The sequence below is a fragment of the Mustelus asterias genome, chromosome 19, assembly GCF_964213995.1.
Source record: "Mustelus asterias chromosome 19, sMusAst1.hap1.1, whole genome shotgun sequence".
Lineage (NCBI taxonomy): Eukaryota > Metazoa > Chordata > Chondrichthyes > Carcharhiniformes > Triakidae > Mustelus > Mustelus asterias.
This window is the reverse complement of record NC_135819.1, coordinates 48774275-48793218: the sequence shown is the minus strand read 5'-3', so window position 1 is coordinate 48793218 and position 18944 is coordinate 48774275. Positions and strand designations below refer to the sequence as shown.

The following is an 18944-nucleotide window of genomic DNA, read 5'->3' as shown; positions in this document are numbered from 1 at the left end:
AAAACGGGAGTGAAGCTTGGTTGGGCCACACTTTTGAGTACCGTGCACAAACTGCATTTAATAAAAACGATGTTGAGCACTGTTGGGCAACCTGCGGCCCAGGGGCCACATGCGGCCTACCTGAGCTCTGAGTGCGGCCCACAATACATTTTGTTGACTGTTGCTCATGTGCAGGGTTGCCACATTCTGCTGATTCTCATCCACATCATTGCTTTTACTTTCAGCACAACTGAAGCGATAAGCATGAAAAGCAAAGACAAATGAGGTGCATGCGAATTGCAATCAACGTTGACTGTTAGAGCCGAGCACTCCCTCTGCTTCCAAAGTGTAAATATTTCCTCTGTTTTTACCATTTGAAGTTGATAGTTGTATTAATATATAAATGATTAAGCATTTTTGATAACTCATCATGAAACATTGTGTGTATTAAATGCATTCAATGTTATTCATGGGATCATGGTTCATCAACAAGCTCAATTTCAATCTTGTGACCCACTGAGATGAAGAAGGGCCACTCGTAGCTCACTCACTAGCCTAGGCTGCCTGCCACTTAAGGATTCAAAGAAGATTTACAAGGATAATATCAGAAAGTGGTGGGTAGGTATACCTTTCAGGAAAGGGCTCACAGGCTGGGGCTCGATTCTCTCCAAAAAATAGCTGAAGGGTGAACTGGAGATGGTTAAAATTATGAATGTTTTTGATAGAATATTTCCTCTTGTCGGGAAGAGCATAACTATAGGCCATCAGTATAAAATAGGCAACATGACCCTGATCTTCCTGTCACTTGCCATTTCAATTCACCATCTCGCTCTCACGCTCAAACTTCTGTCCTTGGCTTGCTGTGATATTCCAGTAAACCCCAAAGGAAACTGAAGGAACAGCACCTCAACTTCCCATTAGGCACTTAACAGACATCTGGACTGAACACTGAGTTCAACAATTTCAGACCATGAACTCTGTCCTCCATTTTGATATTTTATTCCCATGCTCCCGTTCTTCCCGTGTCTGCGTTGATTTCCTCCGGGTGCTCCAGTTTCCTCCCGCTGTCCTAGATGTGCTGGTTAGGTGCATTGGCCATGCTAGATTCTCCCTCAGTGTACCCAAACAGGCACCCGAGCATGGCGACTAGGGGATTTTTACAGCAACCTCATTGCAGTGTAAGCCTACTTGTGACACTAATGAATAAATTTTAAAACTTTAAACTGTATTTCTTCTTTTTTCTCCAAACTCTTCCCTCCCCCGACAAGGCCAGTCTGCAATGTGTTATTATGTTTTGCTTTCAGAGAGATTGAACCTTGTTCTGCTATTAACACATTCTGCCATTTGACATTTAGACCCCAATTAGCACCTTCCTTAGACCTAAACGTACTCCCTTTGTCTTGTGTCCATTACATTTGTGTAATATTTCCTGAGCTCCCATCTATCTCTGACTTTTATTGCTCCATCTCTTCCACAGTATAAAATCCATCACCTTTCTACCTCTCTTCAGCCCTGAAAAATCCATGCAGGTTGAAACGTTAATTCTGCTTCACTCTCCAGAGATGTTGCCAGACCTGCTGCATTTTTCCAGCCTCTTCTGTTTTTATTGTAATTAAGGGGAAGCTTGACAAATATTTTAGTGAGAATGGAATAGGTGGTTACGATGGTAGATTGAGATGAGTAAAGACAGGCAAATGCACTGGTTGGGCGGAATAGCCTGTTTCTGTGTTGTATAGTCTATGTCAGGGTTTCCCAAACTTCTTGATCCACTGAACCTCTCGTGACCTCCCAAGAACTTCGGAGAACCCCAAGCGTTCTCACTATCGACACTCCTTTGTTGCCATGGAACAGGTGAAGACAGAAATCAAATGTAAGCAACTCTTTTATAGATATATATAAGCATATATTTGGAAGTAGGAAGAGGTGCAGGGACACAAATACATTCACCAACTAAATGATCCCCTTCCATTAACCCTTGCCCCTGCCCCCACACAACCCATACCCACAACTCTGAGGCCCAAACCCTCCCCACTCTTTTCCAGAGGCTCCACTGCCTCTAGGCATTGCCGCAGCCTCTCTTCCACTTTTGGCCGCCTCGTCACTTGCCGAAACCCACCTCACCTTCAATCTTTGTTGTTGGCCGTGGGCCTTTCTGCCCGGCAGAGTAAATCAAATAGGCCAATCAGAGAAAGGACACTCTCAGAACACTGGCTGCTGATAGGCTGACTGAGGCCTTGCTCTGATTAGCCAATCTGATTTGTCCAATTATTTTTAAACCTTGCATGTTCAAACCAGCGTTTGCCCGTCATGTGACGCCCCCCCCCCCGGCTTCACCGTCCCCTGGGGGCCGTGGACCCCAGTTTGGGAACCCTTTAGAAAATGACCTACCCTGTGAGGTGCACAGTATGGTGCAAGAAACCAGTATCAGAATGAAACCAGGATTCGGAATTCTATAGAATTGATGCCCATCAACTTTTGATGCACTTCACCCACTGGGAAACATTAGAGGTCTTTTTTTGTGACTGACATTTTAACATTTCAGTACGTTACAGCTTCTGCCACATTTCACTCAAGAGTGGTGAGAGATCACTGTTCCTGTCAGGAAATGGAATAAAGCTTTCATCTTTTCATGAATGCTTTTGGCAGCACTCACCTTTGAGTCTGTTCCCCATTAGGAAAGAACAATTTTGAACATCAGTTACAACTGCAATCCCACAATAGGAGTTCAGATTCACCAATCATTTCTGACCTCTAATTAGAATGTATTTGCCCACAGCAGCAGGTAGCAGCAGTGGGTTTTCAAACATCACCAAAAGTTGTAACAAGATACTAATATGTCGATCAGATCAATTTCATAGAATATGCTGTCACTTAATAGCTACCTGGTTTTTAGATTACCAGTTCCATGCAATGCTTTTATCCTGCCTGCCATTCTGGGACACAGTCTGACTGTAAACAACGTATTAGGCTTACAAAATTATATATTGTTAGCGTATCCAGGTTGCTAGATAGCTTACATTATCCATTTAATGGACAATTTAGTAGGGGGATAAAGCGGTACATATCTCCAGTTCAAGCACTTCATTAGAAATTCACCAAACGTCATTTACAAAATTGTTTACCATCATTTATTAAGTATAAAATAAAATAGTGGGAGGTCACCAAATAGTGATTTGTTGCAGTTCCTTTCACCCTTTTCACAAATATCAATCACCTCAAATAAACCCTTATTTGATGGGTGATAAGAACTCTTCAGATCCTCGAATAAAACATATAACCAACCTCAGATGAACTTCAAAAACAAATTCACATTTATTACTATTTGCTATGCCTTATAGAACATAGAACATAACAGCGCAGTACAGGCCCTTCGGCCCTCGATGTTGCGCCGACCAGTGGTACCAATCTAAAGCCCCTCTAATCTATACTATTCCAATATCATCCATATGTTTATCCAATAACCACTTGAACGCTCTCAACGTTGACGAGTCCACCACTGCTGCAGGCAGGGCATTCCAGCCCTTACGACTATCTCATGCTTCCCAATAGCTTAACAATAATGTTGAATTTATTCTGCCCATACATACTGATTTTACACTAGCCCTACTTTCTCATACATAGAGGCACAGAGATATACAGCACGGAAACAGGCCCTTCAGCTCAACTTGCCCATGTCGACCAGTTTCCTAAACTGAACTAGTCCAATTTGCCTGCGTTTGGCCCACATCCCTCCAAACTGTGCATATCCACGTACCTGTCCAAATGTCTTTTAAATCTTGTAATTGTACCCGCCTCTACCACCTCCTCGGGCAGCTCATTCCAAATACACACCGCCCTCTGCGTGAAAAAGTTTCCCCTCAGGTCCCTTTTAAATCTTTTCCCTCTCACCTTAAACCTATGCCTTCCAGTTTTGGACTCTCCTACCCTGGGGAAACAACCTTGACTATTCACCTTACCTATACCCCTCATGATTTTATATACCTCTGTCAGGTAACCTCTCATCCTCCTACACTCCAGGGAAAAAAGTGCCAGCCTATCCAGCCTCTCCTCATAATTTAAACCTGCAAGTCCCAATAACATTCTTGTAAATCTTTTTTGCACCCTTTTCAGTTTAATAACATCCTTCCTTTAATAGGATGACCAGAATTGCACGCAGTACTCCAAATGTGACCCTTACCAATGTCTTGTACAGTTGTAACATAACGTCCCAACTCCTGTACTCAACGCACAGACTGAACACGGTAAGCGTGCCACACACCTTGTTCACCATCCTGTCTACCTGTGACACCACTTTCAAGGAACTTGGTACGTGCACTCCTAGATCTCCCTGTTCAACAACACGCCCCAGGACCCGACCATTAACTGTTTAAGTCTTGCTCTGGTTTGTCTTGCCAAAATGCAACACATCGCATTTATCTGAAATAAACTCCACCTGCCATTCCTCGGCCCACTAGCCCTGCTGATCAAGATCCTGCTGTAGTCGTAGATAACCTTCTTCACTGTCCAGTACACCACTAATTCTGATGTCATCCGCAATCTCACCAACCATACCTCCTATATTTTCATCCAAATTGTTTATATAAATGACAAACAACAATGGACCCAGCACCGATCCCTGTGGCACACGGCTGGTCACAGGCTTCCAGTCTTAAAAACAACCCTCTACCACCACCCTCTGTCTCCTACCAGCAAGCCAATTACAGCACTTTGACAAATCAAGAATTTTCTACATAGATTCAGTGATTAATTATGATCATTTGATTGTTAAGCAAAGAAAGCTCAAGTTTATCAAAGTGAAAATCTTGAATATTTTAACAGAAAAATCTACTTCAGTTTTAGATTTTAATTAACATTTTTCAAGTTCAAATTATCATCAGAATGATTGCTTTACATTTTCCACCACTAAAATGACCCAGTTTAAACAACGCTATGACTCGTAATTATTTTTCGTTAAAGTAATAATGGAGCTAAATGTTTCACGATACCAAGTGCATGATGTGATGCCTATTACTCTATTTTTGTGCTCATAGAGGAGGGATGTTAGTGCTGGGAATAAACACTTAGCAAGATTTTACATCCATCATTGCTGTACGCACCCCTACGTTATGCCGAACAATGCATCTTCTCTGTTCTGCATTATCCTCATCCAAACAAGACTGCACTCAACTCTATCAGAATGATAGTTTCATTTCCATACTAGCCACATTTTGGACTTGTTGCTGAATTTCAGGCAGTTTGTTTGGATTTGTACCCATTAGGTACTGGGATGACCCAATGCATTTCATATAAAAACATTTGTCGGTCTTTAAAAATATGTATATGCTTTGCATCAACTGGCCAGACTCAAATCCCAGAGGTGAAAAAGCAGTAGATGAACCTTAGTGACCTCTGGTCTTCAATGATGAAAATGAGAGAAATGAGCTCTGAACAAAAGTCACATGGACATAAAACATTAACTCTCTTTCTCTCCCCATAGATGCTGCTAGACCTGCTGAGCTCTTTCAGCATTTTCTGTTTCTATTTTAGATTTGCAGTATCCAGAGTAGTTTGCTTTTATATATTGTATGATATTAGAGAACAGCCCTGGCTATTTTATAGTGAAGCTCATTCATGGGAGTTACCCTTATTTTTATGAGTGATATTAGACCTGACATTGGTCTGACAATGCCATTGACTGCTAGATTGACAATATTTGTTTTCAAGATAGATTGTAAATAAAGCAAACAAAATTTAATAGCTAAGAAGCTGAAATATTAACCCTACTGCTCTTTTCACAGATGCTGCCATTTCAGCATTTTGTGTTTTTGTTTCAAATTTCCAGCATCCAGTTTGCTTTTATCTCTCTGTACAGTTGTAATTATAGGCATAGCCTCTGTATTTAACAATTAGCTCTTTGAAACAGAAACTGGGTTATGATTGACGAACAGAGCATATTCCATTTAAAAAAAACACAAAGCACTTGGTTTTGAATGTGAGAGAGATTGTCAGGCCAGGCCCTTCGACTTAAATACGCGACATCGCAATGAAAGTCTATTCCCATATGTATATTCTACAATCCTTATAGGTTGGAAAATTTGGATTCATAATATTATGATGTTGGCTGAAATCACATGTATCCGAAAGTGAAGTCCACTTGTAAAATGCACTTAAATGAGTGCAGAAAAGAGTCACATCGCCAACCCAAATATCGTACCATTTACACAATGAAATTAATAAGACGTCTCAGCTGAAATCCATTGAAAATGGCAAACACTGGTCCCAAATTTGCAAGACTCAACAGCCAGCAACCTAGTAAATAGACACACTAAAAAGAACATGAGGCTTTATGACCTCAAAATATGCTCATCAAGAAAAGCAAACAAGCTGTTGCATCCCTGCCAGCATGAAAACACAGTGACAGCTTCTTCTTTGCATTTCATTTAATGGGTTTGAACTAGACTGCCAGTGTTGCCAAAGGCCATGTGCATTCTGCTTGGGTTGGTTGGATTTTAAAATAATTGACATTAAGCAAATTCTAATTATATTCAGCCATGTAACTGATAAAGTGATGCTGAATAATTGGAAGCAAAATGCACTGAAAAAAAAACACATCAGGTTGGGAAGTAGGAGCAAATCATTTTCATAGAATCCCCACAATGCAGGAGGAGGCCATTTGGCTCATTGTGTCTGCACCAACCACAAATCCCACCCAGGTCTTATCCCCATAACCCCGCGTATTTACCCTGCTAATCCTGCTGGCACTCAGGGGCAATTTTAGCATGGCTAATTCACCTAACCTGCACATCTTTGGACTGTGGGAGGAAACCGGAGCATCCAGAGGAAACCCAAACAGACACGGGGAGAAGGTGCAAACTCCCCACAGACATTGACCCAAGCCGGGAATTGAACTCGGGTCCCTGGCGCTGTGAGGCAGCAGTGCTAACCACTGCGTCACCGTGCTGCCCAAGGTGGCAGAAACCCTTAAAGACAGGTGTATGCGGTGAACAAATTTCAACAGAGGTGATATGAAATAAGTTAACACATATATATCCAATGTAGGGCAAACAAGGCAAGAAAAATTAGCAAGACAGTCAAGTTAATAATTGGCCAACAGAATTGTACAAATGGAACAAAGAAAGCCAAGTCAAAAAGAATAATTGTTTTCTGATGAAGGCAGCTGGGAAATAATGGCGCCACATCCCAATATAGACCAGCTTTCAGAAAGTTTTCAAGCAATCGTATTACGACTTTCAACATATTTTAAGTAGGTAGAGGGGAGAGGTTGTGGAGGTCAGGCCAATGCACAAGGTCAGACAGAAACAGGTTGATGGAAACAGCACAGGGCCAAAATACACTAAGCACCAAATGGTCCAGACACCAAAAACAAAAAAGTTTGACAGGGAGGATGTTATACTATCAAGGAACTCATATGGAGTAATGCGTGAGACAATAAACATGCTAAATAGGTACTTCTTGAACAGATTATATTAAAAATAGGGGGGACATCTTCAACAAAGACCATTCAAGATCATGAGTACTAGCTGCAGAGAGTGGATATCTGAAGTTAAGGTAAGTGAGAGTGTTTAGGGAAATGGGAGAGGGAGGTATTGCTGTTTCTTAGCAGATTTGGCAGCATCTGCGAGAGAGAAAAGAGCTAACGTGGAGTCCAGACGACCCTTTGTCAAAGCTAAAAGGCATAGAAAGTGGAAGATATTTATACTGCAGGGTGAGACAATGAAAGATGAGTCATAGCCACAGAAAGCAAGGAAACCAGCTGTCCACAGAGAGAATAAAGGGTGTGAATGGCCAAATGGCAGAGAAGCTAAAATGAAGATATTGGGGGGGGGGGGGGGGGGGGAATGGATGGGACAGAGGTAAGATTTAGAAAAGGAGAAGCAAAGGGAGAGAAAAGGTAAGGGAAGGGATGTAAAGTAGGGAGGAAGTGGGGGGGGGGGGAAAGAAAAATGTTTATTCTGTGGTACTCAAACAAAGTTGTGCAATGTCTTGGTCAGTTTGCTACGGGAGTACGATGGAGAGATCTGTTCTCTGCACCTTCTAAGAGGTCAGAGTGCAGAGAAGAGCCCAATTCACAATGTCACTGTGAGAAGCTACAGAAGTGTCTTGATAAACTGGGGGTCTTTATCCTTGCAAAAATAAATCTCAGATGTGGTGGCACAAGACACACAATCAAAGGAACCCTCAAAATAAGCCCATTTGCAAGGATCGCAGGATAATTCAACATGTCAGTATGCCTCGAAGTGCACCATGCTCATGCCTACTATGTTTCTGTACTTTAAGCTTTTCCTGAACCGAGATGGATTTGCAACATTGTTCCCTCCATTGATGTATTCTCTTGCCTGTAGCTATGGCTTGGTAACCAATGCAAGGTTGTATTATTACTGTAAACAAAGCAACCAATTTCCATTTTAGACAAATTTAACTCTAACTAGTCAAATTTACAGTTCAGTGTAAACTGCATACTAACATTACTTAACCAAGATATTTTTAACTTTGTAGAGTTCCCAGAAATTGATTTTGATTTCACTGTTTTTCAATCACCACAACTTTAATGCTCTGGAGTCAAGTCCCGAGTTAACTCTGTGATTGAACTAGCTCTCCAATCTTTTAAACTGATGTGGAATGTAGACAAGCCACAGCAACCTTTTGAATTGACCATTTCTTTTAGGCTCGGAGACTTGTTTTTCTGGTAGAATAGAGTTCAATGTCTCCTTTGGTTGGTAGTTGAGAGATGTCACTTGAGTGTGGAAAATGGTACCTTGAAGCAGATTGTGCTGTTCGAACAATCCTGCAAGGTTAGCAATATAAACAAAGCATTTGTGGAAGGTGTTGGCTCCTGGAAGTTAGGACATAGAAGATAACAGCGCAGTACAGGCCCTTCGACCCTCGATGTTGCGCCAACCTGTGAAACCAATATAAAACCCATCTAACCTACACTATTCCAATATCATCCATTGTTTATCCAATGACCATTTAATGTTGGCGAGGTTGATGGGAAATGTTCATCCTGGAGTTCAGTTACTAGTGGTGTACGCAAGGATCTGTTTTGGGGCCACTTAATGTTGGCGAGTCCACTACTGCTGCAGGCAGGGCATTCCACGCCCTTACTACTCTCTGAGTGAAGAACCTACCTCTGACATCTGTCCTATATCTATCACCCCTCAATTTAAAACTATGTCCCCTCGTGCTAGCTATCACCATCCGAGGAAAAAGGCTCTCACTATCCTCTAATCCTCTGATCATCTTGTATGCCTCTATTAAGTCACCTCTTAACCTTCTCTCTAACGAAAACAACCTCAAGCCCCTCAGCCTTTCCTCATCAGACCTTCCCACCATACTAGGCAACATCCTGGTAAATCTCCTCTGCACCCTTTCCAATGCATCCACATCCTTCCTAGAACTGTACGCAATACTCCAAGTGCGGTCGCACCAGAGTTTTGTACAGCTGCAACATGACCTCATGGCTCCGAAACGCATCCCTCTGCCAATAAAAGCTAACACACCGTACGCCTTCTTAACAACCCGATCAACCTGGGTGCCAACTTTCAGGGATCTATGCACATGGACACTGAGATCTCTCAGCTCATCCACACTACCAAGTATCTTACCATTAGCCCAATACTCTGTAATCCTGTAACTCCTTCCAAAGTGAATCACCTCACACTTTTCCGCATCAAACTCCATTTGCCACCTCGCAGCCCAGCTCTGCAGCTTATCTATGTCCCTCTGAAACCTGCAACAACCTTCTGCACTGTCCACAACTCCACCGACTTTAGTGTCATCTGCAAATTTACTAACCCTTCCTTCTATGCCCTCATCCAGGTCATTCATAAAAATGACAAACAGCAGTGGCCCCAAAACAGATCCTTGCGTACACCACGAGTAACTGAACTCCAGGATGAACATTTCCCATTAACCACCACCCTCTGTCTTCTTACAGCTAGCCAATTCCTGATCCAAACCGCTAAATCACCCTCAATCCCATGCATCCGTATTTTCTGCAATAGCTTACCGTGGGGAACCTTAGCAAATGCTTTACTGATTGCTGATCTTAAGTTCAGGTGCCAACAAGTCCAAGGGTCTGTACAAGGTTCCTCACTATCAACGCAAACTGAAAATGCAGCAAACATATTTCAGCAGGACACGCAGTGCAAAAATAGTTGTTTGATAATTGCTTTTCTTTTCAGGATCCTTCCAACACTACAGAAAGAAAAGCTTTTTCACAAATCAGTGAAATTGCTCTGCACCTTTGGAAGGAGGGGCAGTAAAGAATTTCAGCATAGTGGCGGCGATCTGTGTGTAATTAGGACAGGAAGAACACTTAACCAAGATGGCTCCATGCAGCGTTAAGTTCAAAGCATAGTGCTTTTCTACTGGTTAATGACAGAAATTACCTGAAAGAGGAGCTAAATGCATGTGATGGCATGGAATTTTTAAAAACTGAACAGAATCTTGAGAGAAATAAAATACATTTAATTTCAAGATACAGGAGATATTGAAGGTATACTATACCTTAGAATAATGGTCAATTGATGCAAGTGTCACAAATCTCCTATTTTTCCAAAAAGGCAACAATGAATGAATCAGTTGGAGCCTTTATATAAATCATATTATTTTAAAAGAGTTCTCAAAAATATCTACAGAACAGCCAAACATTGCATAAATTAATTTCTTGAAAAAAAGCACTACCTGTTAAAAAATTATCTTTTTTCAGTTTATAACATGTTTGTCGAACACGAGCATGATTGCAATCATGATAGAAAGAATAACCTGATGCTCAAAAGCTTGTGGAAATTGAACGTTATGTTTAAGAGAAGGGGAAAATTGTCTGACCTTGCACTCCTGATGGGCAGTGCTATAGCGAATAAATAATCCTTTCAATGTAATAAATTAGGATATTTGTGAAAAAGCCTAAGAAAAAGTTAAGGTTGCACTTGATCTTGTTTTGATCTACTTTGCTCCTTGTCCCTGGAACTTAGCGCGCTCAGCAATTTTCACTCATCCACAAGTGACTTGACATGAATGTATTTTAAGCTTTAATCAGTGCTTTTACATTTAGGCTGGAAATTTACCGACCCGCCCGCCATGGGAATCCGAGCAAGGGGCAGTCCATGGAAAGGTCCGTTGACCCCAGGTGGGATTTTACGAGCAAGGCTGTACAATCCTGCCCTTAGTATTTTTTTTCTTGCTCTAGATTACATTACAAGCCTCCTATACAATTTATATTTCTCATTTTGCACATCAATGAAATTGCTCCAAGTAAACAAATACTTGGAGCAATTTCATTGATGTGTATAATTTTTGTGGTATCTTATGCTCATTCTACAGTTTTAAAAATATTTCATGCATCCTTTGCTATCATGATGGCGTGCAGTGAAACCTTTACTCAATGCGTTGATCTCTGCCAGTGTTTGTATTCATAAGTACCTCTTCCCAGCCTTATCATCTCTTCCTACCCTACTCCCATATCCCACAATCACCTTCTATCTCATGTATCCATTGTGTCTTCATTTAAAAGCATCAATTTTGTGTGCTCCAACCACTCGACGTGGCAACTAGTTCCGCACGTTCACTATTTTCACCGAGAAGAAATTGTTCCGAAATTCTTTATTTGGTCGCTTAATAGCTTCTATTTATACCCCATTGAACTAGATTTATCCAGGTGGATACAGTATCTCCACACTCATCCTATTCCTTTATAAATTTGAAAAACCTTTTGCTCTTCTCTTCACAGAGAAAGAGCCCTGGCTTGTTCAATCTTTCTGGACAGGTGCTTCCTTTCAATTCCTTTTCACCTTACACAGACAAGGACTGCACACCGTATTCCAACAGTGGTCTTATCAATATATAAAATCTAGAAACTTCGGTACACACATACTAGGATCACAGCTGGGAAATATTAAGATAGCTTATTGCTAAATAAAATTTGTTCAAGTACAACAAAGGGTATATTAATTCCTAAATGATGATAGATTGGTTGCTACAAAGCTAACACAATTCATCAAAATTTCTATTAATGTATTTAAGGTTCCATTTATGCCTGTTCACTGGTTTTAACACAAGAGTAAATAGAATCAAGGTTTAAAACCGCAAGAATAGTCTGCACTCAGTTTTTAATGTGTGCAGAACTTATTACATCTTCCTCGACTGCAGTTTCTCTCATATTCTTCCCCCTTCACTGCTTTAGAGTTTGTCAATATTTCGTAATATCCTTTGATTTGTGACCGGAACACACACAAACAAGTATATATTATAACGTTTATCACACAGATTAACAATAACTAGAGGATGGGAATTCTGAAAAATAACTTGCTTCCTGTTCCCCCAACTTTTTCCACCATCTACAAAGTATGTCAACAAAGTAACATACTGCTGCCCACTTGATTTGATCTGATTTGTCACATGCATTACTATATAGTGAAAAGTATTGTTTCTTGCGCACTATACTGTACATAGAGAAGGAAAGGAGAGGGTGTAGAATGTAGTGTTACAGTGAGAGCTAGGGTGTAGAGAAAGATCAACTTAATATAAGTCCATTCAAAAGTCTGATGGCAGCAGGGAAGAAGCTGTTCTTCAGTCGGTTGATATCTGTTCTCAGATTTTTGTCTCTCGAATGAATATGTGTAGCTCCAGCAGTATCCAGCCCACTTGATTAGCACTCCATCCATTACCTTCAACATTTACACTCTCCACAACTGGCACAATATGGGTGTAACTTAAAATGTCTGCAAGATGCACAAGTAGCAAAGGTTTCTTCAACTGCACCTTCCAAACTCGTGACTTCCATTGCCTATGACAGAGGCAGCAGACTTGCAAGTTCCTCTCCAAATCACAAATCACCCTGACTTGGAAATTTATCACCATTCCTTCATCAGCGCTGGGACAAAATTCTGGAATGCTCAAACTGACTGCATTATTGGTGCATCTACACCATGTGGACTGTTGTGGTTTAGAAAGGCAACTCACCACCACTATCTGAAGGGCAATTAGGTGTGGGCAATAATTGCCAGCCATGCCCACATTTCATGAATAAATTGAAGTTTTGTTTTGAAAGGTCCAAAGATATTTAGCCAAAAATGCAACCTGACCTACAGATCTGTTTCACCCATTTTATTGGGGAATTCTGATACTCCCAATTTTCTGCTCTTCAGCTAAATATTCCACTTGCTTATGTCATCCCTTCTAACTATCAAATCCTTTTCAGCTTCTCTCTAGCAAGTCAACAGCGTTAATTATGTCTCCCATTCTTCTTTCTAATTTCTTACTTAGATTTGCATCTATCTATTTGACTTTGCCATAACTCTACCGTTGCGCAAATTTGTCTTCAGGAATTCCTTGGCTATCCCAAAGAAACTTGCCTGTCCCTTCCTCCTCAATCTGTCAAAAATTGACCAATTCAATCAAATTGCATTGCACTCCTGAATTAAGCCTTTGGAACTAATACTCAAGGCGTGACACAGCGTCCCTTGACCAGTAACAAGTGTGCAATTTTGTTTGGCCATTCCTCACACACTTACACATTCACCTTGCATGCAAAACTTCAATCTGGTTTTCTGGAAGTGTAGAAAAATGACAATATAGAGTGCTACCTGCTCATTTATCATACATTTTCCCTCAAGACATGGTCGCCAACAATAAAGTATTCCAACCCGTACTGATTTGGCAGAGGCACAGAGGATGACATGAGCTGCTGCTGCAAATCTTACTGCCAGCTTAACATCGCTCTCTGCTCAGAAAAATTGAAGTGCTGCTCATCAGCATCCAAATATTGGTTACATTTTATTGACAGCAAATAGCTCACGTGGCAGTTAATTCTCTGATGCCAGTCTAAAGTTTGAATATGAAACCAATCCCACTGGAGACTTCTTGAAGTTCCACTTGCACCGGCTGGTCTCAGAAAACAGACAGCACAAAGCTGAAGGCGACTAGCTCAAGGTGATATTGCTCACTCAGTCTGTCCAATTTTACACCAGAGCTAATATAACCATTGAATTGATGCCAAATTAAAATGTTTTGTAGTGACGCAAAATTAATTCGAACAGCCTTAAAAGGATTACTCACACTCTCATCATGTTGCTCATGTTGAATAGCAATAAAATGTTCTTCTGAATTCCACATCAATGTTTTCAACAGTATCAAAGGAAAGGGAAGTTCAATACAGTCAATCACGGACAAGTATTCTGAAGTGGCATACTTAGTGGAGTTGATGTATTTCAAGGACTTGCACCTGCATCAGCAGGCTTTCACAAGACTGTGCAATTCATGCTGTGAGAAGGACAATATGAACTCACCTGGTATGTATCCCATAACCTGATGGTACACCGCAGGGGAAGTTCCCTCATCAGCAGGTTATTCATCCACCGAAACGCAAACTGTAGGTACTCGACTTCTGACTGCTGTAAGTGTTTATGTACTTGTTCTGCAAGAGAAAAAAGTTAACTTTTTTATGCTCCACACCAGACTTATTTGAAAATAACTACTAAATAATACGCTGAAACACATTTTAAAGACAAAATTGTTTCTTCTGATCTGTGTTATAAAGAAGTATGATATACTTTGTTTTCTTTTATTCATTAGTTTTTGTTTGCCTTCAATTTTCATCCTTTCCTCGCCCTTGCTGTAGTATTCAATGGTTCGCAATAACCCACTAAATACCACATCCAAATGACCAGCCATTTAAGATGTGAGGCTGATTCCCAGCAGGTTTTCTGCAAGAAATTCACCTACATTGTAACAGTGACTGCACTTCAAAAATGCTTCTTTGGCTGTAAAGCCTTTTGAGATGTCTGGTGGTCGAGAAAAGCCCTTTAAGTACAAATCTTGCTTTTTGTTTTCTTCTTTTTATGCAACATATATATGCTCAGCTTCCACCAAGAGTCACTGGGTAGTGATCAAGACTTCCTGCACATGTAGTTATATTGCCTGTGGCACCAAAGCCAAGGTTGTTCTAGGCAACTACCTGTATCAATGATGGCACAGATTGAACAAAGATAAGAAGAGGGATGGAGTGCAGGCTCTGTTGGTGTCAGTGGTCGGGCCTCAGCGATCACTGGATTACGCCAAGCCCACAGCCAAAAATAATTGATCGAATTAAAAGTGGCCGTCTAATCCCAGGACTGACAAATCTCAGTCTCCAAGTGAGGCTGTCATTGTTGCCTCGGAGCTCAAGGCCTCAAATGCTGGTCCCACAACTCCACTGGAGATTCATGACCCACAGTTTGGGAACTCTCAAATTAAGCCTTGTGCTAAAAGCAGGGTACAATTCTGCATTAGCTTTGAGTGACTGGAAATGTTATTCCACCAAATCAAATAGCGCAGTTCCACAATAATATCCCCATGTACTTCAAACATGAACATCTTCCCTGGCAAGTTTTCCCAGATGTCAATGCGATCTTTAAATTGTGTTGCTTATTCCCGAAATTCAGGTAGTGAGAGACAGAGTGATCAGTGCAGGACTACCAGAGCGCAGCTGGCAACTGCAGGTATGTAACGCTGTCACAACGGACAAGCACTAACTAGTACTGGCACGTGGTGACAGGTACACACCAAGGACTTCTGCACTGGGAAAAAGCACGTGCACTGGTGGACACAGTGCGAGATGAGTGTACCTGTGCAATGACATCTGGTCAATCAGCATCAGCATTTAGTGATGACTTTTTCCCTCCCCAACTTGTGGCAGTTAGTCAGATAGCTACAGATAATTCATTCAACACAGAATGAGGACCAAACAAAGGATTTTTTAGTCTATATGGTTCAAATACATTGGCTGTTGTCATTACACTATAAACCATGAGGGAAAATAATTACTCATCGACTTATTTTGGTTATAAAACTTAAAAATTACTTACTGAAGAATTACATTATGTACTTACAAAAGCATAGGCAACTAACTTCAGCTACCTCAGAAGGTTAGAGAATTTGAGGCTCTTTCCTTGAAGAGACAGCTGAGAGATTTGATAGAGGTATTCAAAATCATGAGGGGCCTGGACAGAGTAGCTGGGGGAAAACTGTTCCCTCTGGATTGAGAACCAGAGGATAGATTTAAGGTACTTGGCAAAAGAAGTAATGGAAACATGAGGAAAAAAAATTATCACATTGTCAGTGGTTAGGATCTGGAATGCACTGCCTGAGAGTATGACACTGGCAAACTCAATTGAAGCTTTCCAAAGGCAATTGGATCATAATTTGAAAAGGAAATTTTTTCTGGGCTAATGGGAAAAGCTGAGAATTGGCTTTGGATCAATTGCTCCTTTACAGTGTCAGCACAGACACAGTGGGTCGTTATGGCTTCCTTCTGTCCTGTAACCATTCTATTATTCTGTTTGTACCTGTGCTTATATATCAAATTTACACACTGGTGAAGCAGGTTTCGGAATGCTACATGGTTTATTTTGTTAAATCCCCCATTGGTCTACAGTTGCTTCCAAGTACAATGGGAAATGCAGAATCTTTGTTTCCTGTAACAATATCTCCCACGAGCTGATGTAGAGTTGTAGTGAAGTACAAAGCAATTGAGGCCACACAAAATCCACTTCAATGGACAACTTCAATTATCTGAACTATACTAAAAAAACACTTTTCTTGTGCGAATGCAACCAATGTTATGCAAATCAAAGCTGTAGATAAACAGGAAATATATCCGTGCTATAAAACTTTATGACTCTATGACATCAGATATAAAGATTCTACAGCCATGGAGCATTTGTCTATCAGTTCAACCTAAGAATATTTTATTTTGTGCAGCACTATGCTTTACCTAAAGGGGTAGAGTGTACCCGAACAAGCGCTGGAGTGTGGCGACCAGGGGATTTTCACAGGAACTTTGTTGCAGTGTTAATGTAAGCCTACTTGGGACACAAATAAATAAATAAAATGAACAAAATAAAGTCAGCTTCCGCCTACTCAAGCTTGGAAAAGTCTTTGCGTGTTGTTCAATATATCACTTCTTCCAACTCAAGTGTTTCTTAATTGAACCGTATGAATGAATACCACTTTGCTTTCCATTCAGAAGGAAATTAATTCACGAGGGCCAGAGTATTCCAGCCCCCTGCAGTGGGTTTTCCAGCAGCGGAGGTGGCTCATCATTGACCACTGGCAGGATCTTCCAGTCCCACCGAAGTTAATGGCTATTTGCATTGCTCGCCAGCTGTGCCACTGGGGACCTGCAGCGGGGGATTACTTCCTCTGGACTGCAATATCCCACTGGCTGGAAAGGCAGTAAAACTCTGGTCTAAACCCACCATAACATCTTATATGACTAACAAAGGCTAAAAGAACCAATTAAAATGTTTATGGTGATGGGAGAATTTGCCATAATGTATTTTCCACAGAATACTTGGAGTAATCATTCACAACTCAGCTAAAAATGTGTTTTTACAGGTGATGGTTTCACCATCAGACTTGGCTGTTTGGTCTAGTGCTTCTAACTACTGCTTCAGTGGTTTTCACTCAGGTAAAAAGATGCTTTAACTCTGTAGGCATAATGTCATTTTGGGAATAGAACTGAAACTGTCATGCCTGAAATATATCCCTGCAATTATCACTGCTCAAGGTGATGTCTTGAGTAAGAGAGCAAGATATTCCACTGTTAACTGCATCATGCTTGTTACGATTGCACAAACTTAGGCTACTTCAAATACTCGCCTTCACGCTATCCGATCTTCTGCAACTTTGCTTCTGTGGAGTGCTGAAGGAATGTTAGTTGGCAGGTGGGGTCCAATGGGACCAGAGTGAAGGTAGAGTCTGATTACAGGAGAGGAGAGGGAACAATTACTAAAAGAAAATCAATATCTGGTGACGAATGGTGGTTGGAAGATAGTCACAATTGTGAAGTGGTGTACCCTGGGATATTCAGTCTTGGCCAAATTTTGGTATAAGATTTACAAGTGTTTACTGTAAAAAGAATCATTAGAGTGGATGTAGTAAGGGATGTTACATCAAGATCAGGCAAAAATAAGCAGAAAACTGGACAATGTAGCAAATTGTCAGGCTAGATGAAGCAAGTTTGCATTTTTGAATAAACTGCTGGTATCATTTGTGTTCAGGGTCAAGTCATTCCGTGTTTTTCTGTGGCTTCATTGGTAATGCGGACGAACAACGCGAGAATCAATGATGAAGTCTCGCAAAGACGTAACTATATGGAAGGGGCTGTGTAACTTTGAGTGGCCTCTGAGGGCAATTGGAGGGTGCTATCTCCTGCACACATTCTTGTATTGAATAAATTGCTGCTCGATTCACCTACAGCTGACTCTCAGATGCTCCACAACAATTGGTGCCGTGAGCAGGGTCTCCACCAGTAACTGAGGAACCGGTTGGTTGAACACACCAGGCAAGTGAATACCTTTATTTTAGAGTGCATGTTAGAGTGTAAATCCAGTGATTGTGTGATAGTCTGCAGAGATCAAAACCTTGGTGTTGGCTGAAGAAGAAGCAGGAGCTGCGCAGATAGCCACGAGCAACCAGTAAATAGGTCAGAACCATCCCTTGGCAATGGCAAGAAACAGGCAGGTCAGAACCACTGGCGTGCAGGCCATATCAAGATACTGTATAACCATGTCTCGACGAGGTGAGAATGAGTGTGGACCAGAAGAGTCAATATCCAATTCGTAACAGATAAAAATCAGAAGAAACTCGTCGAGAAAATCAGAAAGTAGGGATGGATCCAGAAGACCCTCCGGTTAAACAGAAAGCGTGCTGGGATGCTCAGATTAAGGACAAAGAAGAAAAAGGCATAATCAGAGTTATCAGTAGCTACTGAATAAATGCTTTTAAAAAATCAGCTTGAAAAGAGACAAAACAGATGTGATGCAGGCATCAGGATGAGGCATATCCCCAAACAAAAATCACAGCACTGACTGGAGAAAGAAGCTGCCAAATATGGCAGACAATGACTGGGACTGGGACTCGTCACCAGAACATGATGCCGTGGCTCCCTCAGCTCCACCTGAGACAGAAACAAATGGAAAGTG

The 18944-nt window shown here is 41.2% G+C and overlaps 1 protein-coding gene across 10 annotated transcripts in view; it reads right to left on the bottom strand.

Moving 5' to 3' along the window:
- The window catches only part of tbc1d22a (TBC1 domain family, member 22a), a 395279-nt gene that overhangs the window by 122584 nt on the left and 253751 nt on the right, over window positions 1-18944 (bottom strand). For all 10 annotated transcript variants that reach the window (XM_078235533.1, XM_078235530.1, XM_078235534.1 and 7 more), the window contains one exon: window positions 14268-14395. In XM_078235533.1, coding sequence (XP_078091659.1) covers window positions 14268-14395 — 128 coding nt within the window. The remainder of the gene's footprint in view (window positions 1-14267; window positions 14396-18944) is intronic.